Source organism: Rhea pennata, chromosome 8, assembly GCF_028389875.1.
Source record: "Rhea pennata isolate bPtePen1 chromosome 8, bPtePen1.pri, whole genome shotgun sequence".
In the NCBI taxonomy this organism is placed as follows: domain Eukaryota; kingdom Metazoa; phylum Chordata; class Aves; order Rheiformes; family Rheidae; genus Rhea; species Rhea pennata.
In genome coordinates, this window is record NC_084670.1 from 22,758,946 (window position 1) to 22,782,724 (window position 23,779).

The window sequence follows — 23,779 nt, forward strand, 5'->3', positions numbered from 1 at the left end:
TGTTATTTTCCAGCGTCCCTGTTGGAGAGCCAATGTGTCATATTTTTAATAAGCATTTCAAGAACGTTTCTATTAGTAAGACTTGAAAAAGTACCGTTTTGAATGTGGGTATGCTGCCTGCAGGCTGCTCAATTGGTAATAACATATCTTGCTGTGAAAAAGTAGTTTATCTTCAGGTGTTGGGCAACTGCGGAAAGATCAAACATGTGGAAAAGTACTCAGATAGGTAACCAAATAATAACTGACAGCATTTATCTGTGTGAAATCTGTCAGCTGCAGTGGGTAATGCTACATGTGTCATCGTGCAGCAGTATAAGTAGCCTGTGAGAAGACCACAACTTTAAACAGAAGACATCATGCAAGTCCTCCTCCTGCTTGCAGCTGTTGGGTTTTGTGGGGCCCAGTACAACCCCAACACTCAGCCTGGGAGGACCTCTATTGTGCATCTCTTTGAATGGCGCTGGGCCGATATTGCTCTTGAGTGCGAACGCTATTTGGCTCCTTATGGATTTGGAGGAGTTCAGGTATGTTGTTTCCTAGCAGTAGGTAGTAAAATTGCTTTGTAGCCTTTGATTACTAAATCCAAATGTCTAAATCACAGACAGCAGAGTTCAAGCAACTGTTATACTGAAGATGGAAATAAAAGTAATATAAGTTGTTGGATGCAACCTTAACTCCTGTGAGGCTCGTTGTTGCCTTTCTAGCAGATCAGCTACAGATAGGCATGCTTTCCTCTGAAATTTGTTGCTTGCAAAGCTAAGATTTCCTCTCTATCTTTTTCCAATGGAACTGCCTAAGTATTTAGTTTTGGCATTTCTAATGCCATTACTGTTCCAGATAAAAATCTTGTCTGTAGCTTCAGTCCTGCGATGTGCGTACCCTTCAAAAACAAATCTGTGCTGGACCTGTGTAGCTCATGGGAACCAAAGTAAACTTCTTCCTTGCCAGTCTACAGGACCGGCACCTCACAGACCAGAGCTTATGCTGGGGGAGAGGGAGCTGGGGTTGGATTGCAGCCTGTTTCCCCTGGAAATCCAGAATAAATCTTGGTATGGAGCACACATTTTGCACTTCAAACCTAGAGTAAGAAAGAATTGGTGTTTTATGAAGGTGCATCTTTTCCACTGCAGGTTTCACCTCCAAGTGAAAATGTGGTTATAACTAACCCCAATAGACCCTGGTGGGAAAGATACCAGCCTGTCAGCTACAAGCTCTGCAGTCGCTCAGGAAATGAAGATGAATTTAGGAACATGGTGACCAGATGCAACAATGTTGGAGTAAGTGCATGAAGGGTGTGTAAATAATATGGGAGGACGCACTGTTTTGGTGCGGGAAGTTGCTGCTCCCATTCCCAAAGGAGGCAGAGAATAAAGGAAAGGGGGGAAAAGAGGAAGAACTAAAGGTGATGCAATAAAACTCTGGCTATTGCTTTACCACTCTTAGAAACCATACTGAAATTCAGCAACTGCTTTTCTAGGTTCGTATCTATGTGGATGCAGTTGTCAATCACATGTGTGGAGCTGGGGCTGGCTCTGGCACCCATTCTACCTGTGGAAGCTATTTTAACGCTGGGAACAGAGATTTTCCAGCTGTGCCATACTCTGGCTGGGATTTCAATGACGGTAAATGTAAAACTGGAAGTGGAGAAATCGAAAATTACGGTGATGCTTATCAGGTAACTTTCTATGATGAAAGTTTGACATCTGTTTTCTTGACCAGCTTCATTGTTCCATTTGTTCTCTCCTGTTGTGTAAATGTTACAGTGCAGCAAAAGAAAGGGAGGAGGTTATCATAGAAATTGCTGTTTAGTCACCTGAGTAGTGACTAAAGTAATTAATGCTGACTTCTGTTTAGGCAAGGTACTATAGACCTGAGTATGAGAACATAAGAACTGAGAAATCAAGAAGCCTTCTCACCTGTTTCATGCAGGCATGTGCAGGAGTATGCTTCTGATCTGAATCCAAGGTACTCAGCTCAGCCAGCGAGCAGTTAGGGCTTGTAAGCATAGCTGACACTGATAAGGAACCGTCATAGAAAATAAGCAGCAGTGCAAAGTGTTACCCTGGCTGAGCATGTTGCTCTTTTCTGTGTATTAAATAGATGCTTGCTCTTTCTTGGTTTAGAGCTCTTACTGTATCTGCTTTGCCACCATATACCATACTGTTTCTGATCCTAAATTCTGAGGACAGCTGTGTGAAGAGATGAATATCCTTCAGCAACTGCCCAAACTTGAGAATCAGGCTGTGTAATAGCTTTATCATTGTCCTGGTGTAGACTTTGGAAGAATTTTCTTCTGTATGGTTGTGATATGCAAGCTGAGTGGATTTGACTAGTTGAAAAGCCCGAACATTTTATTTCAAGATGTGTGTTTTGTAACCTGAAGGAGTGACACCTCAAAACTATTTTGATAGGTCCGAGACTGCCGCTTGGTTGGCCTTCTTGATCTGGCTCTGGAGAAGGACTATGTGCGCTCCAAAGTTGCTGAATACATGAATCACCTCATAGATATTGGTGTAGCAGGCTTCCGGCTTGATGCTGCCAAACATATGTGGCCTGGGGACATAAAGGCATTTCTAGACAAACTGCACAACCTAAATACTAATTGGTTTTCCTCAGGATCTAGACCTTTCATTTACCAGGAGGTAATCTCTTCCCTCTTGTCATCTTTCTGTTGTCTTTGTTCCTTTCCATCTTTCCATTCCTCATGCAAGGGAATGGAAGTGATGATATGTGCTTGATCCTACAAATCTGCAAAGGCTAAGCCCTGCAGTGAAGCAGTTAGAAGTCTAAACTGAGACTTATGCTCCAGAATTGCAAGATGCCTTGAAATCTTCATGGAGAAGCTCCCTGGAGATTTCAAGTAGCCATATGACTAGGAGGTGACACCACATGATGACAACTGTACAGTCAGAGAAAGAGCTAACCACTTCTCTGGAGCAGACCTTCAAAAATCACAGAATCGGTAAGGTTGGAAGATCCTCTGGACGACCTCTGGAGATCATCTGGTCCAACCCCACTGCTCAAGCAGGGTCACCTAGAACATGTTAGACAGGGTTGTATCCAGGTGGGCTTTGAATACCTCCAGAGAAGGAGACTCCACAACCTCTCTGGACAACATATTCCAGTGCTCTGTCACTTTCACAGTGAAGAAATCCCTCCTCACATTCAGGTGGAACTTCCTGTGAAAAAATGATGACTAACTTTGCTTTTTTTTAAAAAAATCTCAACCATAGATGACTGCCCAACTTCTTCCTGCCTTTATTCAGTCCCATTTTAACATGTCTACATTGTGTTTTATACTGAGGTGGGGTTCATTTACAGAGCAGAAGCAAATGTGATTAGCAGATACAAAAGTTATTTCTGTTTATGTGAGGCAAGAAATATTGTTCAGGGATGTACACTGTACTCCTTGGTTTAATATGTTTGGTCAGGCTGGCATAGATCCCTACTTTTTGTTTCCTGCGCCAGGTAATTGACTTGGGTGGAGAGCCGATCACAGGCAGTCAGTACTTTGGGAATGGCCGAGTGACGGAATTCAAATATGGTGCAAAACTGGGGACCGTGATCCGCAAGTGGAATGGCGAGAAGATGGCGTACTTAAAGTAAGGGTGACCATCCTGTGACTTCCGCGGGATAATGCAACTGGATGTGCAGCTGGACACGGCAGTCTCAAGCCTTTGTCTTTGTGTCTAGGAACTGGGGAGAAGGCTGGGGCTTTGTGCCTTCCGACAGAGCCCTGGTCTTTGTGGATAATCACGATAACCAGCGTGGGCATGGGGCTGGTGGAGCTTCAATCCTAACCTTCTGGGATGCCAGGTAAGAGATGCCGTTGTGTGGGGGATGCTACTTTTGTGGGTTTTTCTCCCTGGCATGATGTCCCTTTCTGTATCTCATTACTTCTGGTCTTACAGGCTTTACAAAATGGCAGTTGGTTTCATGCTGGCTCATCCATATGGATTCACGCGGGTGATGTCAAGCTTTCGTTGGCCAAGATATTTTGAAAATGGGAAGGTGAGTTTATAAAGATGGAGATCAATTTTCTGCCCGTAAGGATCCAAAGAGAGCCAGTGAACCAGTCAAGTCCAGCTAAGCTTGTAAATCTTAAATGATTTCTGTGTCCTGTGCTGTTTGCACGCGTTGGAAATGTGGTGTTCTCGCAAGCTTTCCTCTCCAGTCTGTATCTCTGCATTTTCAGTACGAATGGTAAAAGTTCTCTTTTCAATGAAAGGATGTTAATGACTGGTACGGACCACCAAGCAACTCGGATGGATCAATAAAATCCGTTACAATTAATGCAGATTCCACCTGTGGCAACGACTGGGTTTGTGAGCATCGCTGGCGTCAAATAAGGTAGGGTGCTGTGGAGGAGCGTTCAGCAAAGGCAGTTAATTTTGCATCGTGTTCTTTGTTGCTTTAGAGCTCTTGCAGTTACAGCAACAGCCATTCTTTGCACGTGCAGGAACATGGTTATCTTCCGTAACGTGGTGGATGGTGAGCCTTTCTCAAACTGGTGGGACAACAACAGCAATCAAGTGGCTTTTGGACGTGGTAATAAAGGATTCATCGTCTTTAATAACGATGACTGGTAAGTCGTGGAGTTGAAGAGGCTGAGGGATGGTGGCTGTGGAGAGACGCACAGCGCCTCAAGCGCGGTCTGACACAAAGGTGGTGTGTTGTGTCTTTGCAACAGAACACAGTCAGGTGAAGGAGATGTGATAACACAGAAGCTAAGGCTTAGGGGTCTGAAGTGAGTATCTGAAGGTGTAGAAATGGCCTGTTAGTGTTTTTGGTGCACTAGTCCTATTCTCTGCCTCTGTCTGTCTGGGAAACAATGGCTGTGGCTGGAGTCCTGCCCATGGGTTGGAGTTGGAGCAGCTGGAGTTTTGGCAGCTGTGAGTGAAAAGGGAGCTCTCACCTCTCTCATGCCATCCAGCTGGAACGAGCTGGAGATCTAATTCCTGCTAACAGTGTGTGTCCTGCTGTGAAGCTTGGTGAACCCTTTGATTTTGTCCCATACTCCTTTTTTGAGGACTGGTGGTATCCCTACAGCCTGAGTTAGATTTCTGCGCTTGCATTCTAGACCTCCTGGTCTAGAGGGCCAAAAGAGAGGGTGGGGGTTGTTACAGGGATAAACCAAGAACTCTCTCCCACTCAACTGCCCTTCCAAGTAATGGCCCTGGCATCAGATCTGGAAGTGCTTGAGGCAGGTTGAGATACCTGTTTTGAAAACTCAGCATAAAGAGCATTCACTTGTTTTCACCTAGGCAAATGAATATGAATTTGCAAACTGGACTGCCTGCTGGTACCTACTGCGATGTTATTTCTGGACAGAAGGAGGACAACAGGTGTACCGGAATACAGGTGTACGTTTCCGGTGATGGCATGGCCAATTTCCAGATTAGTAACAATGCTGAAGACCCATTTGTTGCAATTCACGTTGATGCTAAATTGTAGCTCGAGCAAAATGTGTTTCTTCTCTTGGTCTGTACGTATACGATCGCCTCGTATTGAAGGATGAGTAACTCTCTGGATCTAGTGAATAAAATACAGGCTTTAAATCAAAGAGTAGTGCTTCTTCTCTTAACGGATTGGGTCGTGACTTTCTCACGTCATACTTCGTGGCAGGCAATGGTAGGTTTTAAGGATGTGCTGGCAATGTGTTGCTGTGCTTCCCAGATTGCAGGAACAGCAGGGGAAAAAAGCTTGGGTAAGTTAACCGGGCTCGTTTCCAAGGCCGATACGTGCACACACATCATGTGCTGAGGAGCGGCCACGCTGCGGCCAGTTGGCTGCTGGCTGCGTGTATCGACACAGAAACGAGATGCCTTTCTGGTGACCAACCAAACGAAGCATGTGGCTCGGCAGACCCCGGTGGCCTGCTTCAAACTCACCTTCTCACGGCGGCTATCCCAAAGGCGAATGTGAAGCGAGATGTGTGTCCGGGCATTGCTTAGCCATCGTGACAGTGGCATAAGCGCAGCGCTGTCTCCATGGTGTGTTACTTCTGACAGTTCTGTAGTATCTTGCCTAATTATGGAGCCTGCGCACAGAGTGGGCAGCTCCCACAGTTTTACTGCCAGCCAAGAGACAATCCCCAGAAAATGCGCGCGTACCACCCTCGCTTGAAAGCAAACCGCCTCCTTGGGAGCAGGCGCTTGGCGTGAGCCGGTCTGCACAGGCAACTGCAAGAGGCATGGTAAGAGTTACTGTTCTGGAGAGCAGGGTTCACCCTGAAAGGCTATTTCCCTTTTCTGCAGGAGGGAGGGAGAGCGTGTGGTTGTGCTGGGGGGGGATTGGCTCGCACCGTGTTGAAGGCGCAGTGTGCTTGGCAAAGTGGGAGCACGAGGAAAGGCCGTGTCCCCGGCCCAGGGCTGGACCTGCCATCTCCCTCGCTAGGGGTGGCTAGAGCCACCTTTCTGAGGGCAGGGGCCCGCTGGCAAACCGCAGCCTTTGCGTCTGCTCACTGGAAAGGTGTCCCAGACTGGGGAGCCCCTCGCGGAAGGGGTGAGGAGCAGAGGCTGGTCTGCAGCAGCAGTTAATAGCCTTTGCAAACCTGTCTTTTCCCTCCGGGGTCACATCGGGGAGCCCTCCCACACCTTTGAAGCAGCCTGGCCCTGCCTGCTCGCTCGCTCGCTCTCTTTCTGGGTCAGCATAGCCCTGTCTGTGGGAGCTGTGCTGGCAGCGAGCTACAACCGTCAGAAACCAGGAGATGCCGTGCTGGCTACTGTTCAGAGATTCCCTGACCCGGCATATAGCACTTGCTCTAGCCGTAAAGATTGCTGTTCCTTTCTCTACCCCCTCCACTGCCGTGGCTAAGGATCGACCCGACACACACGGCCCGAGGAGTCCGCGAACGATCAGGAGGCAAGAACGTGCCGAATAAGGATAGGGAGATGCCTGTGCCTGCAAACACTCTGGGATCCAGTTTTTGTTGATGCTGGAAGGCAGCGAGTGTTTTGCTGGCAGAAGCCGTGGTAGGTTGAGCCTTAGTTCTGCATCTAATGCTGGAACTGAATGCAGCAGGGAGGTGGAAATCACGAGGCAGTCTTGCTAGGTGGAAGTAAAACGCTGCTTGGACTGAGGTGTTGACTGCTGTGAAAGGACCAGGCCTGAACTGAGGGCTTGGCGGGGGGGTGCTTTTAATTCTACGGGGGCAATTTTGGCCCAGCGCTTTCCAGTGCGGCGCAAAGAAGGCAAAGTGTACGCAAGCAGCGTTGTCACCCAGGGCAAGAGCAGCTCTTTTAGATGGGTTGTGAAGCCCGGAGGGAGGTATAGTCAGCTGTCTTCCTGGTCTTCAGGTCATTCCCAGAATTCTTCTCCTTAAAAAATGTCATCATCATTTTCACTCTCCGTTTTATACAAAACAGGTGTCAGGAAGGGCTATGGCAATGCTGAATGAAAGTCTGAAACTTTTGGGAGCCTTTTGTCCCGTTAAAAGTACAGCGTTTTCCAGGGCCCAGCAGGATGTCTAATTCCTTTGCTGAACTCCAGTATTTCACAGTTTTGTGGCCCCTATGTGTTAGTGCATTATTTGTTGCAAATGAAGTGGTTCTCTCTTTCTTTGTGGAAACTGTGAGTTTTTATTGTGTGTTTAGTGACTGATGTCTGTTAGGGTGTTTAGTCTAATGTTTTTTTTTCAATATTGGCAGTGTCACGCTTTTTAGATGATATATCAAATCCCAGAGATTTTAAGTTAAAAAAATAATTTAAATCAATGCTTGTTATGTTTTCCTTCCATTTCCTTCCAGTTTTTATTTTTCCATTTAGTTTTCTTGCTTTTATATTTTATTCTGTATTAATTTATTCGTGAACTGTAAGATTAAAAAAGTCCTCCAAACCTATCCAATGTGGCTTAAGAAAAAAAATATTTCCATTTTTAAGGATGTTTCTTGTAGCTGATTGGAGGAAATCTGACTATTACAAAGATAAGACGTTTACCTTTTTCACATATTGTCAGGTTATCATCCTGGATTTAAACTGAATGAAAGCAAGCTAATTGATTTCCCCCCCTCCCCCTTTAGAATCTGTGGGGTTTCTCATTTAGAAAAGTTTAGCTAATTCTTCTGTACAGTTATCTTTTCAGTTCCTTCACTGCGGAAGAGCACTTCAGAGCAGCTGGTGGGGCAGGAGGAATCGACATTTGTGGGGAAGAAGGTGAATCTGTCGCTTTTTGCATTTGAGACATAGGATAATCTTGGGGAAAACTGCTCCTCTTTTGTCCTCCTTTTATCTTTGCTTTGGTTGGCCCAGCTCCCCTCTGTTCTACTTCCCTTCTACTAAATTTGCCACAGGTTTGCCGCAGGTTTACTTCTGCTTTTCTCCTCATCTGTCACTAGCAGATGCTGAATATGATTTTGGTCCTAGTGAATTCTTTCTTTGGGCTCTTAAGAAAGCTTTTAGGCTTGTAGCTTGTAGCTGTGTTTTAGGTTCAGACTTCTATGAGGAGTGAATATTCTGATTTGATAAGTGTGTGAGATAGGCTGCGATGTTCCATATAGCTTTCCTATGTGGGGCATTTTCACCTTCACTGTTTCAGTCAAATGATTTTTTACAGAAGTTTAGTGTCCTATTTAATAACAAGGAAAGAAAACAAATGCCAAAGCAGTGATGACTTTCTGGAAGCTTTTGCATGTATGGGCATGCCAAATCCTGAAGAGACTTACATACTGACGGTGAGTGTTTGGAAAAGTTTTCAAAAAACAGGAAGCTGAATATTTTTTCCTTGCTATGCTGAAGTGAGAAAGGGGTCAGATGCTATCTTGTAACCACCTTTTTCATGCAGTATGAAGTCTATAATTTTATGCTTTGGAACAGCTATATTTCATGGACACCATAATTCAAAGTAAGCAGAAACTTCTATATATCAAGATGTTGTTCAAGCATGGTTTGTTTTGTGCCATACAACATATGGAGGCATTTAACAGAAGTAGACTGGAACAGAAGGAAGATCAATGAAGAAATAATTAATGTGCAGTGTAGGTGTGAGAAAAATGCCATAATTTATTTCACCCAGATGGTCTATATGTATTCATTATTGGCAATGATAGCCCTAAGAGGAATCTACAGAACATTCTACATACAGTAGCTTAATGGATTTACAGAGAAAGTTCAAGACTTTACCAATACTTGTTGTAAACTTTATTTTGGTTCTCTAGTTAAGATGTTTATCATAACTGCTGTCATTTCTGCACTAGGAAAGTTTTGGGGCAGGTGTCTTTAAAAAGAACAAGTCCAACTCAGGATGTGCTTAAGTATAGTGAGCATGGTGAATTAGAGAAGGTGTTAGATTCTGAATAGTTAGCATTCAAGATTGAAAAGCTGTGAGTATCTTGCCCGTTGGAAGCAGATGGTATGCTGTTAGCAAAATCAGTGAGGAATAACTGATATTTCTCTCATTTTGTTTATTGTACTTATGTTTACATGGGTGATGAAGAAAGGAATATCTTTTGCTATCTAAATAAATGCTGTGATGAGGTGTTATAATTGTACAGGGGTAGGAAAGGCCAATTTTTTAAGTACAAAGCACTTAGTGTTCACTTAAGCTTCTGGCAATTAAACCACTGAAAAAGAACAAAAATAGGAAGTGCAGCAGCAAGTGCCATTTTCATGTTATGTCCGCTTGTTTTGACCATATGTTCTCTGAATATGTGTGAACAAAGCACCTTGCATGGTATTAAACAAGATAGTTCTTTTATGGGTGGAGAAAGCTAGCCAGTAGATCTTGACAGGAAAGTACAGAAATATCCTCAGTAAAACAGAGTCCTTCAATCTCATTATACTAGAGCTACATGGCCTGTTACGCGATGAATTGTCAGGTCTTGCATTGCCTGATCTGATCACAACAGTGTTATGTTTTCAGTGAATGGTTATGGTAAAATACTTTTACTTATGCAGACTAAAACAACAGTAATCAAACTACAAGCTTCAGCATGTGCAGGCATTAGCTTTAGAACAACAAAACATATTTCACTACTGAACTGTACAACTTTTCCCAATTTTTTGTGAAGCTTTCTATAAATTTTGGCTAAACATGTGTTTAAAGTGTCAGTTTTAATGAATGAGTGAAAAATCCCATATTTTGTATGACTGTAACAGAAAGCAAAGTGAAGCATTCAGAGAGGCTCAGAGACAGTGTGATTCAAGGACAATGTGGTATAAGGTTTCCATTTGACCATATGTCACTGTTTATATACAGATCCAAATCCTAGAATGGGTTTTCTACTCTTCGGCTGCAACTGAGAAATGCAAAAGCAACAGACCCAACAGACTGAGCACCGTAGTGGCTTCAGTTACCCTCCAAACTCAGACTGACTAAAAGGTCTGTTCAAAACACCATGTATGGCATATTATTAACCTCCTGCATGTATATGTGCCCCAAAGAAAGAAAATTAATAGCTTTTTAAAAATACATCCTGCCAAAACTTTGAGCTGCTTTGAAACAAGTGAAGGACTATATTCTTAAGGTAAAAGCGAAAAATACCACTTCCTATATTTACCCAAAAGATGTTCAATTTGAGTAGGCATTTGTCAGTAGCAGAACCTCAGAGATGGAGATGGTCAGTTTTTGTTCATTCAAAAATATGATGCAACTAATGCTACAAGGTAGAGATTTACAAACATTTCTCCTTTCAGATACTATGTATTCCATTCCTTCATTTGTCACCCTGTGCATTGTTTTGTGCATATATTCTTATTGATAAGCTTTACCCATATCTAGTGAAATTCTGTACACAAAAATCTGATTGTTATAATCACAGAACATACTAATAGTCTCATAAACCTTACATTTTAAGAGACTGATTATAAGCAATGAAAGTCTTCTGACAATATTGCCAATATTCTTTATCTTCTGTAAGTCCAAAAACCATAAACTTTGTAATTGAATTTATTTTGCTCCAACTTTCCAATTTTAAGACAATTATTGAGACTAATTTGCTATGCAAAATGCCTTCTCAAAGCATTTTTTTAAGGCCTGTAAGTAATCAGAATAGATTAAAAAGGATTTAACAAGTAAGCTGACAAACTGGAGACATATTGTCCCAACATAAATTATTCTGTGAATGCATAGTAAGTTTGTAAATTTGTTCATATTTCTAAATTATTTTTCTACTTCTCACTGTAATTGTTTCCTTTTATGTATCTTTTCATTGACATAAGTGATGAGAATTTAGTGGAAGTGGGGTGCTGTAGAGCAAAGTGAATGGCAACATTGTATGTGCAACTGCTCGCAAATATTTAAAGCATACATATAGACATATTAGTGCAGCAAAATCTTTCACAGTCACCCAGTCAGAACAGAGAAATGATGGATCTGATACATCACAACATAATTTCCCTTTTAGTGTTTTTAATCCACAAAGATTTTTTTAAAAAAAGAAAAAAGTATTTGTCAAATAAGGTGAAATAAACAATATAGTTAGAAAAATCGTGACTATCTAGTGGGGTTTCTATGACTGGACCAGAAGTTTAAGTATACTAAATTTTTCATGAAAAGTTTTCTTCTCAGCTTAATACAGTAGCATAAATGGAAGTTTTTGTTCAATTCTGCATACCTCTTTGTCAGCTTATTTCCTGAATCACTGCTATTTTTCAAGCAGAATACAACATTCTATAAAGAGAAACTAACAGTCTATTATCTCTTTTAAAGAGACTGAAAAAATCTTATTCAAGTTATTTTGTTGTAAAAGGAAACAAATGACAAGCTCAAAACATATAACACTAACTTTTTTATTGCTAATTGAATGTATGCTGCCTTTATATACCATCTGTATTTTTAACAGTCTTAGCCTATTAGTCTCACTGCACAAAGTATTCTGAACAATATACGGATATTTCCTTCGTAAATGTTTTCATGCCATGGCAATTTCCACTTTGACTTAATGTTAATTCAGAATGGTGGCAAGAAACAATACTACTTGAAATAATGCTACTTGGTATATTGCCTTTCAGATGACATTAATACAAAGGTCTTACTCATAAATATTCCAATAAGACGAAGTGTTCCAAATGTTTGAGATAGCAGTGAATTATCTCTAGTCACTAGAGTTGGGGTAGGAGTGCTTGGGGTGAAAACACCCAGCTGGCACAGCACCCCGAGCATTGCATCTACATTGCAGACAGTGAGTTGCACCCTTTAGGAGAGCAGTAAAGTGTGAGAGATTTGGCACTTGTGAGTTAAAAATGGCAATACCAAACCTTTGTCATGGATAGACTTTCATTGTCCTCCTTGATCCTAAACTAAGAATTGCATTATCTGTCCACTAAGACTGTGAAATATCCAGCTTAATTAGCTGCATTATACTTTCTTACTTTTCCAAAGTTTTTTTTTCTTTTCTTTTTGGAAACAAAGAAAGGATGATGTCCTGCTAAATATACACCGAATTGCTGTCATGACTTATTTTTCCTTCTAGTTGTGAAGAAAGACATTCGAAGCTCGACTATTTTGGTACATCACAATTGACTAATGGTAATATCTATGGACATCGTTTTCTGCAAACATTCTGAATACTCTCTGGAGAATACAGTTGGGCAGAAGACCCTTGAAGAAATTTAACCTTCAGAATTTGGGCAAGCTGACTACAGGGAAAACATTTTCACAAAGATGAATGTTCAAATATTGACTGAATTTACATGGATGCCATTCTTGAGGTATTCTCTTACAGTGTGTGGGGCAGGCAGTCTCTAAGATATTAATTCATTATCTTGACATATCATAGGACTGAGTAATATTTCCTATTTTAAGCACAGGAATTTGTCTGTGCTTTTAAATGAACTGTATGTTGCACGATTCGTCTCCAAATTCTTATTTTCTGCCTTTAAGATCTTGTGTACATATTTTTGTCTTGAGAAGCATTGAGATTAAGCTCAAATAACTGTTGCTGGAGCTCACAGACTAAAAACATTCACCTGCAGAATAGTCATTGACTGAATTTGGGTCATTTAGATACTAATCAAGTTGAATCCCACCAACCATAATATATTGCAACAAGATGGAAAAAAAAAAAGATGGAAAAAAAACATTCCACCAGCTAGATTAATACCAGTGAAAAAAGGATATACATACACACATACACTTCTTTTCTTCTCAACCTGGTACTAAAACCAAAGTGCACAGAAAAGGACTCTTGGCTAGCCTTAGTTAGCAAGAAGAGTGAAGTGAAAAGCACAGTCATTTGCTAAGAAGTTGTAGGGGTTTTCCATTAAAAGTATAGCAAGTATAACATTGGCCTGTGGACCTAGTAATGCCTTCCTTGAAGCTATAAAAATAGCAAGAATAGCATTTCCTAAACTAAATTTCTTGGAAATAAGGATAATGGCAGCTTCGTAGAATACATATCCCTACCTCTCTGAGGACCTCTGAATATCTCTGGTAGTCTATGTTTGTCTTTTCTGCTTTTCAGCATCTGTAACCTCTATTTTGGTTATATTTAGATATGTATAATTTGCATGTCAGGTAGAAAATGGCAGGGCAATATCTTTCTGTGAAGTTGCAGATAGATAAGTAATAGCAGGACTGATAGCACATCCAAACCTTGCTACTAGGATGAGGGAGAACCTTCGATGGTGTGTTCTGGTGGCAAAGAGGGAGTGTGGATTTTCATGAGCTAATCTCATTGCAATTTAAGCAATTTCCCCTGACCTGTTTTAGGATAGATAATGGTAGCAACTAAGGCGAAAAAAGGCTAATAGCATATAGGGAAGGAATTTTAGGCCCATTTTTTCTGCCTTTATACAAATATTCCTTGAATCTATAATTTACGAGACAGTGCAGGTAGTGATGAACAGCTGACGAGCACAGAAGTGACAGGGCTATGACAGAGCAGTCAGAGGTGGATAGACAGTGCGGCACAACAGTTAGGTGGCAAGACTGAAGGGATGCCATTGCTGTCAGGTGGGTGAAATGGCAGGACAAAAAACCACAAAGGATTGATAAGAGGATGAAATGCAAACAGAACATAGGCAAACCCCTTCTGGACCTCTTGGCTAGAGAGTCAAGGGGTATATCCAAGGCAGCTACTGCAGGTGATTGAAACAAGAGCGAGATGGGACTGAAGCAAGTGAATCAGCGGGTCCTGTGTTTATGGATAGTACACAGGACCTTTGTATTTTAGAACAACTGTGATAGGACTTTACAATGCTACGTAAATACTAACCTGCAGCAAACTCTCAACACACTGAAAACGAAAGTAATGACCGTGTCAGTTCAAATCCAGTGCCCCGTGTTGTTCTCAGAGCTGTACGTTGTGCAAGAGGAGCCATCTGTGAAACCCCTTCCTGGGGGAATCTCTGATGGTACAGGCCAGAAGGAACGGTGGCAGGGAAATTTGACCAGTGGATTTGCACCTATTTTTTCAATCTTTTTAGAATAAATTTCAGTATCCATTTCTGAAAATTTATCTAAAAGAAGGAACTGTCATGTATACTGGCCCTGAATTACTGCTGCTATCTTCCAATTTGTCACTGATGCCGTAGGATATCTCTTTCCCTGTCTGCTGACTTTGGAAGGATATTCATTGTTAGTGTCACAGACACTTTTCTGCTTTTAAGATCCTCACGCTTGAATGCCAAGTCCTGTTTATTCCACACCTAGTGATCAGAAGGTTGGATAAGACCACTGGGGTCATTTCAGCTGCACTGTAATTACAAGATTATCCTCTCCACTAATCTCTCAAGTATTTTATCTTGTCTACTTTGAACACAACTTTGGTGCTTCAGTGACCTCCTTTCAAAAGCTGCTCAACAGCCTAATGGGCTTTATGGGCAGTATTTTTTAATACCAGTAAGTTAAAATTTCCATTTTTATATTACAGTCCATTACTTTTTAACCACCTTAAATAATGTCTTTGTCTTTCTCTCTCACAATATTTCCTCTCCATATCTGAGAAACTGTGTGCTGAGTGTCACTGTATGTCAGTGGTGCTCCAATTAATTAGAATTAAATCCAGTGTCACAAAATGAAAGCCACTTTCACTTTTTTCCCTTCATTGTTATCAAGGCAGACACCATAAACTGGTAGTGTGCGTTTTCTAATCATTCAAGAATTAGCAGATGTTTTGCTCATTAGCGGATAAGTATGCAAATGCTGTTAGTTAACCTGTAATCACAGCAGTTATAACCTAGTTTCAAAGCGTTTGTCTTCCCTGGAAAGATTAGGTAACTGAGTAGTCTGACTAATGCAAAATCAAGTAGCGTATAAGCATGAGGATATACATTCCTTCTGCCTGCAGGACATCCCCTAGGCATTTAAACGGAAATTACATGAAATATTTATAGATCCCATTTTTGTTGAATTTCTGCCATAACTGTTTAGGGATCTGAATTAGCAATGTAGGTTTATTTCTAGGATAATCAATGGTCCAGTCTCATACTTCTTGTGCAGCCAAAATTTTCATTGAGCTCAAGCAGCAATCTGTGTGAATAAAAATGATGATCAGATACAGGCTTTTTCTTGGGGTATGCATATTTCCTTTAGAAATGTGTGAAATGACTTATTTCCCTACAGAGCTCGTGTCTTGGTGTTTGAGATGCCAGTACGATTCTGCAGCCGGATGGAATTTTAATTCACTCTTCGCCTAACAAACGAGGAGGTGAGTGCTGAATTTGCAGGGAAGAGCACTGCTCCTTAGGCAGTAGGTTACCTACATGCCCCCTCCCTGCTCTCTTCTGGAAAGAATACCCCAAGTGATGGTTCTTTTTCAGACTTACATTTAAGAGTCCTTTGAGTAAACCTAACCTGTGTCCTTCTCCCCTCGCTGCTTTGCAGATATAGACTCCGTTTCTACGTGGTGACTGTAATATCTGCTGTGGTAGGAGGTGACCTCCCTAGTTCTGGGGAAAAGTAAAAGAGAACGGGAAAATGATTTCCCCCTCCCCACTTTTTCACTTTATTTTTTCTCTTTGCTTTTTTCACTTCACTTTTTTTTTCACTTTGCTTTTTCATGTGTACTCTGATGGAGGAGTGCTGAGGCTGGGATATTATGACACTAGCCATGGGCCATAGTCCAAGGCAGCGGATGCTTTTGAGTGTGCAGGAGGTGGGTGGCTGTAGGCGAGGGGGTCGCTGTGGCTGTGGAGAGCAGCGCGGGTGCGAAAACGAGCCGCAGGCTGGCTGGGTGCTCCCACCTGCAGGCCACCTGGGCGGAGGTTTAGCCACCGAGCCGAGGCAACGAAGCTCTGCGGCAGCTCTGCTGGAAAGCCCTGCGGATTTTGCGTGGATCTCAGCTCCAGATGGGGGATAGGAACACGAAGCTCTGCACTCAGCGCATCTCGGTGGCTAACTTGTAGTTCTGCTCTGCCTGGGCATTTTGGCCCACATAAATCCTTTTGCTGGCTATAAATGTCACCTGCTAGTAAAATACCATAACATCCAGAGTCCTGCACCTAGGGAAAAATAACCCTAGGCAGCAGTACAGGCTGGGGGCTGACCTTCTGGAGAGCAGCTCTGAAGAGAAGGACCTGGGAGTGCCGGTGGATGACAAGTTGACCATGAGCCAGCAATGTGCCCTTGTGGCCACGAAGGCCAATGGTCTCCTGGGGTGCATTAGGAAGAGTGTTGCCAGCAGGTGGAGGGAGGTGATCCTGCCCCTCTACTCAGCCCTGGGGAGGCCTCATCTCGAGTCCTGCGTCCAGTTCTGAGCTCCCCAGTACAAGAGAGACATGGAGCTACTGGAGAGAGTCCAGTGCAGGGCTACGAAGATGATCAGAGGGCTGGAGCACCTGCCCTATGAGGAACAGCTGTGAGAGCTGGGCCTCTTCAGCCTGGGGAAGAGAAGGCTGAGGGGGGAATCTTATCAATGTGTACAAGTACCTGAAGGGAGGGTGTCAAGGGGACGGGGACAAACTCTTTTCAGTTGCCCTGTGTGCCAGGACAAGAGGCAATGGGCATAAATTGAAGTACAGGAAGTTCTGCCTGACCGTGAGGGGGAATTTCTTCCCTGTGAGAGTGACGGAGCCCTGGACCAGGTTGCCCAGAGAGGTGGTGGAGTCTCCTTCTCTGGAGATGTTCAAGGCCCACCTGGATGCAACCCTGTCTACCATGTTCTAGGTGACCCTGCTGAGCAGGGAGGTTGGACTAGATGATCTCCAGAGGTCCCTTCCTACCTTACTGATTCTGTGATTCTGTGATCTATTTTGGGCTCTTAGAATAGCCGGTCTGAGACTTGCCTAAACTGTGTAATTGGGAATACAATGATGTTGGCTGCCTGATTTGCGTGTTTCACTTTGAAAATTTTTAAGAATTACGTGTGTAAAATAACAGTAACGTTATTGTATTATTTTTCTTTTCTAACACTGAACCCACTGCTCTCTCATAGTGTATGGTTTGGGAAAGGAAGACATTTGCTAGAAGGGTTGATTTCAAACGCATGTCTATACCCTGCTTTAAAATGGAATGATGAATAATGTAAAATGTTTTATATCCTCAATGCCATGATGCTAGCCATATCCAGTTCACCAAAATGTACTTTCTTTTTAGGGAACAATTCAGTAAGCAGAATACAGTGATGGATAAAGCTGCAATCTAAGTGCCAAAGACAGCAATAAAAAGTAAACATCAACTCAAAGCCAAGAAATTCATCTTATGTGAATGAGACAGTTATTTTGCCACAAGTGGTCTATTCCCATGACTTTATTGCTTTTTGACTACTTGATTAACTATATTCATAATCCAGTGTTCTTGTTTCCATGTTTTCAACAATGCTTCAAAAACTGTGCTTCTATATGCTTTAACTGTTTGTGCAATAAAATGTAAATTTTTAAAGCTAGATTTAGACTAAATCCAATAAAAAAGAGAAATTCTTTTAATGTGACACTTTAGAAATTTAAATGAGGTTCTGTTCCGAGTAAAATCTACAGTTCAGCCTTTCTGTTATTGAAATCTGTCTTCTGACTGAAAACAAAAATCTATTATCAACATCTCAGCCCACCAGAAACCTGATAATTAATAAATCTAATATTTTGCAATTATGTTTTATAAATGAGCTGCTTGAAAAATTTTGTGCCCAGACAATTCCTAGGAAAAGTTTTAGTTTATGTGCAAGCACAGTGACCACTGTTTAGTATGTGCAGAATAAGGGCCTACATTAGCAATATTGCTCAGTTGTTAATAAACATTTGTGCTGCTACTAACTAAACTTACTTTTGAATTTTAGATATGTGGTGTTGTAGAGAGCCTTGGCAGCACCTCCCCAGTCTAAGGTTCCCTAAATCTTTCTATTGTCTTGTAAAACAGGCACTTCTGCCCTCAGAAAACAAGAAAACAAAAAATATTTGCTGTCATGTCAATAGAAAACTATTTTGTTTATATCTATGCTTGTTTAATAATTTTTGTAATGACAATGATCACTTGAAATTAATCTGCATGAGATTTTCAATCTACAGTGTCTCAAGCCTGAACTGATTTTTCTCAATGCTAAAATAGAAAGAATCCCCGTCTTTATATTCATGAGATCTTTTGCTTATTTTTAATTTGAATCCTACTAGACGGATCCACAAATGCTTATATCGGCAAAATTGAGGAATGCCCAGACTTTTCGTCTATAGGCCTGGGACGTGTTCTCAGGAGCAAATGGATCAAGATTCTAGAGGTGGTCTTCACAGCGCTGTTGAGGTCGTGGTCACAGTTTTGCTATTTTAGACCATGCTGCTACATATATAATTGAGAGTATAACATATATAATAAAACAAAGATAGTGTATAAAATCATACTTTTTCTGCTTTCTAATTTTGCGAGTGTTTGAGTTGTATAAAATTAGCACAGTTTTACTGTAGCTACTGATGTGTCTATATTATGTGTATACACAACTGCAATGGTATATCTATATAATATATATGAGATCATCTATATGTTTAGGAGATACTACATTGCTGCTGTATGTAACAGAATCGTATGCTTCACTGAGTATCTAACTGAATTGAAATAGATAGCTTAGGCTCTCCAAATTCCATTTTTATGCTCAGCAAACTGTCATAGAAAAAGTAGTTTTGCATGGTTTGTAACTACTTCAAGAGATTTGCAGTTGTGCTCTGAATGCATTCAATTATACTTAATATAACCTTCAAAATTACTTTTTATCATTACCTGGACAACTTTAGTGCTGAGGAAAGTGGTTTGTTCAGAGATAGTATGCTAATATCATATATTTGAACACCTGATACGTTCAAATAAGCCATTACATATGAAGTAAAAATTGCATCAAGAATTTATTAAATATCAAAGGCCTTTCTTTTCTGGGGAGTTCCAGCTGAGCAGCTCCCTGAAGTGATTCAGCAGGAGCTCGAGGAAGCCAGACTGAGGCTAGAGGAAACCACTTGCCCCGGGAGAGAGTTTGCACCCCAGGAAGGTAGAAACAGCAGCATGCATATGGTACGTGAAAAGCTGCATTTTCTTCATTACTGGGCTATAGGTCCATCCCTCAGAAAACAAGAGAAAAACAAAAAGCTCATTTAAAAAATCACCTGAAAAAAATATCTAGGATTTCTGCCTCCCCCCACTCTGGAAGAAGCAAATAACCTGTCTTTTCTCACCATGGACTCAGGACTGAAACAATGCCAGAACTGTGTATATTTTGGCTTGGCTAAATTCATCTTGTACCTGCAGCTGTCCCTGCAGTAATTACTTTGCTACTGATGGCAGTCAATCAACATCCTTATTTATTTCACATGTGCTAAGCAGCATCCATTTTCAGTTTTTGAAAATGCGGAGACCTGAAACACTTTAAAGTTAAATACTATTGCTTTCTGAAGCCAGTCAGTCCCATGACATGACAAGCCCAAATATTTAAGCTGAACATAGATGTTACCATGAACAGGACAGCAGTGCCTCACAGTGTGTATTTTAAGGTATATCCCTTATAGGGACCACCTTCTTGCTAAAACTAATGCACTAAAAACGTGCATGGAGAGTGATGGCAGTCCGAGGAATATAAAAGCCCATTAACTATCTCCAGTGATATGATAATATCCTCTTTGCTAACATTTCTTTCTTCTGTTGTGAGCACTGAAGTTGTGCAAAGCTTCTAAACCTACCTCTTCCCTCATTTTGGCAGGGAGGGAGAAAAAGAAAATTAAATAGCAAAAGATGGAATATACTCTTCATTATCTGAACATTTATATTAAAAATCAGAACATTAAAAATCTCAGTTTCTCATATTAAATGCTAATTTGACATTCTGTTGTATTATTATGTTACATTTTATATTTATGCAGTGATGGAATTGTTCTGAATTATTAAATGTATACCCCAAAATATAAGGAGAATACAAGGCTAACAGTTTTATTGCAGACTTTAGCATCACCTTGAGGAAAGTTTGTACATTTTAATTTGTGTCATTGGCTTTTATAGGTTTCTAAAGATTCTGTATTACAATTATACAGAACTGTTTTCAGCAGTAAAGCTAATTTCATGCATTTTAGTTGTTGATGGAGATGAAATATTTTAATTGTCATTCTGCCTACTACATCTCCAGATGTTAAAATTTGACTCATTCTGTATATAGCTGCATCAGGTCACTAATCATAGCTACAGATGGATACCATTAAAATTTTGCTTGTGTTAAGCGAGAACAAGGTGCACAAGACAGGTGATCTTTTGATTTAGTTTTCAGAACAAGATCTTTGCTGATGACAGAGCAGATGGTCAACCTTGTTGAAACACAGAATTGAAATAACTAGATAGATTTTGGCAGTTGTTCACTATATTCATGCATAAATAAGCTTAAGCTACATCCTTTATCTCCTCAGTCTGGATTCTAGGTGTAAGGGATGTGCAATATGTCATTAAAAATATGTCATGAAATATGCCATAAGCAAAGAAAGAAATTAAAAACAGAATGTATTAGTCAACTTTGAAATATAAGCGTTATACACTGATCATAACCATTTTCAAGTGTTACCAAGCTTAGAAAGAAAGAACATTTTTTCCTGTTTATGAACATCAAAAGCATATCTATAGTTTCTCAAGGTTCAGTTCTGAAGCCTGAAAAAGGATAACTCACCATTCTCTAGGACCACTATCATGAAAAATGGTGCCTTTGTTTTTTGTAACATATCCACGCATAGATATAAAGATTATTAAAATTTCATTTTTTTCATAACTCTGCTTTAAAGCTTCATCGTTATTACAGAGAGAAAGGTTGTTATCGATAAAAATATGTTCAAGACAGACAGCTGGTCTGAGGAGTAAAAACAGGGACTTTGAAGCACATGTGTTCTAGCACCACTGCTCTGCACCAGAATGGTTGTTTGTAAGTATTATAATACACTTCAGCCCTGTAGCGCATGTGTAAATACAGATCCTGATGCCTATATTTAGTTATTCCCATTACAGGGCTACTCATCCGGCTACAGCTGAGGAACCTTGGGACTTTCCAGTCTGAAGATGCTGTTTCCACCAAGTCATCTTTTTAGATTTATCATCAGGAAATGCGAAATAAAATACCTCAACCTGGACCCGTTTGTCCAAGAATCACTGTGGCGGGAGTAAAGAGAATGAAGGTACGGCGCAGGGTTTGGAGCGCAGCCTGAGAGCCTGCTACTTGTTTGTCACTGTAGGGCAGCACCTGTCATGGGGTCCTGAGAGGGGAGCCTGTTAAGAACAATAAAAAATATCCAGAATAGATTTTTAGAGCGCAGTCTTGTGAAGTGCATAGCTTCCAAATGGACTTATCTACATACCACAGCTCATACTGGAAATCAAGGAGGCTATGAGGGTTTTTCCTGACACAATATTGATTCATCAAAAGCCAAAGTCTCGCAGCCATGTACATCTGTGGTAAGCTTTAATACGGAGAAAGTTTCTCAGGATTCTTTGGGCCATCAAGAAAAGCTCTTTGTCAATAACCTTCCCCCCCGGCAATGTACTGTCTATGGAATTAACCTGCGAGAAAGGAGATCCCTATTCGTGGACTGAACCTGAGACAGTGTCCTAAAAGAAAAATAGAAAATTCATGTATGCTGTACAGTGTTCTGCATAGCTGTGATTTCCACAGGTGCCTGCTCAGTACCTGGAAGATTTCCACAGGGCCTCAAGTCCCAGATGTTGAAAACTACTGGTTTTATACCAAGTAGAACAATTCCAAGAAGAGAGGAAAAGAGCGTTGCCCCAGGGTAACCATCACTTGTTGAGAGGGCCCTCATAGAGTCATAGAATCAGTAAGGTAGGAAGGGACCTCTGGAGATCATCTAGTCCAACCTCCCTTCAGGTACTTGTACACATTGATAAGATCCCCCCTCAGCCTTTTCTTCCCCAGGCTGAAGAGGCCCAGCTCTCACAGCTGTTCCTCATAGGAGAGATGCTTCAGCCCTCTGATCATCTTCGTAGCCCTACACTGGACTCTCTCCAGTAGCTCCATGTCTCTCTTGTACTGGGGAGCTCAGAACTGGACGCAGCACTCGAGATGAGGCCTCCCCAGGGCTGAGTAGAGGGGCAGGATCACCTCCCCGGACCTGCTGGCAACACTCTTCCTAATGCACCCCAGGAGACCATTGGCCTTCCTGGCCACAAGGGCACTTTGCTGGCTCATGGTCAACTTGTCATCCACCGGTACTCCCAGGTCCTTCTCTGCAGAGCTGCTCTCCAGAAGGTCAGCCCCCAGCCTGTACTGCTGCCTAGGGTTATTTCTCCCTAGGTGCAGGACTCTGCACTTGCCCTTGTTGAACCTCATGAGGTTCCTCTCTGCCCAGCTCTCCAGCCTGTCCAGGTCTCTGAGTGGCAGCACAGCCCTCAGGTGTGTCAGCCACTCCTCCCAGCTTGGTATCATCAGCAAACTTGCTGAGGAGGCACTCCGTCCCCTCATCCAGGCCATTGATGAAAAAGTTGAACAGGATGGGACGCAGTACAGAGCCCTGAGGGATGCCACTAGCCACAGGCCTCCAACTAGACTCCACCCCACTGATGACAACCCTCTGGGCTCTGCCTTTCAGCCAGTTCTCAATCCACCTCACTGTACTAACCCACACTTCCTGAGCTTATCCAGGAGGATGTTATGGGAGACAGTGTCAAAAGCCTTGCTGAAGTCGAGGTGGACAACGTCTACTGCTCTGCCCTCATCTACCCAGCCAGTCATTCCATCATAGAAGGTTATCAGGTTGGTTAAGCAGGATCTCCCCTTGGTGAGTCCATGCTGGCTACTCCTGATTACCTTCTTTTCCTCTGTATGTCTGGAGATGACATCACTGTAGGTTTGGAAAGCTCTGGTGCCAGCACATTCAATGGGCTCAACAGATGGCGCTTTCTCAGTGTCACCAGAAGATTACATAGTGAGAATATGAGTTGTTCTGATATAAGCCTTACGATCTGCTATAAAAGTTTGAGCAAGTTTCAAGAAAGAGGAAAAATAAAAAAACTGAAATTATTTTCATAGAAAGGAGAAAAAAACTCCTATCCATCTCTAAAGCACCAACAGAAGTCATAACCTCTTCTTTCAGTGGAATGATGCAACATCAGGTAGCTCAGCAACTCATCTGGTAAGGCAGAGCTTTCCAGTTATCTCACAGCAACTCTTGCAGTAAAAAGGCCCAAGTCTTTTCTGTCACTGAAGGAGACAAAGGCATCTTATCTTCATTCTTCTGGACCAAGATGCTAATGGCACCCACTCTTTGAAGTACAGAGTGGTCCAGTCCATTGCCAAAGGGACTTCACATCTTGCTGTCTGACAGGGCTTCCTCCAAGGCCAGGAACAGCTCTGTATTATCATTTACTAACACTGACCACAAGTGTGTCGGGGGATCCCAAAATACTATCGTGGTGCAAATACAGAAAACTTTTTTTTTTTTTTTTTTT

At 41.8% G+C, this 23,779-nt stretch overlaps 1 protein-coding gene across 1 annotated transcript; it reads left to right on the top strand.

The window, feature by feature from the left end:
* Positions 1-356: 356 nt before the first annotated feature.
* LOC134143534 (pancreatic alpha-amylase) lies at positions 357-5,563 on the top strand. Its single transcript, XM_062581643.1, has 10 exons — positions 357-524; positions 1,131-1,277; positions 1,478-1,675; positions 2,412-2,642; positions 3,469-3,602; positions 3,694-3,816; positions 3,912-4,011; positions 4,229-4,350; positions 4,460-4,585; positions 5,265-5,563. The coding sequence occupies exons 1-10, from the start codon at positions 357-359 to the stop codon at positions 5,452-5,454; spliced, it is 1,539 nt and encodes a 512-aa protein (XP_062437627.1). The 3' UTR covers positions 5,455-5,563.
* Positions 5,564-23,779: the final 18,216 nt, after the last annotated feature.

Excerpts from the sequence above, each read along its gene's own strand:
- LOC134143534 (XM_062581643.1), top strand. The coding sequence starts at position 357 with ATGCAAGTCCTCCTCCTGCTTGCAGCTGTTGGGTTTTGTGGGGCCCAG. Across the intron at positions 3,603-3,693 it reads GAGAAGATGGCGTACTTAAA|GAACTGGGGAGAAGGCTGGG; the intron begins GTAAGGGTGACC and ends CTTTGTGTCTAG. Across the intron at positions 3,817-3,911 it reads CTAACCTTCTGGGATGCCAG|GCTTTACAAAATGGCAGTTG; the intron begins GTAAGAGATGCC and ends CTGGTCTTACAG.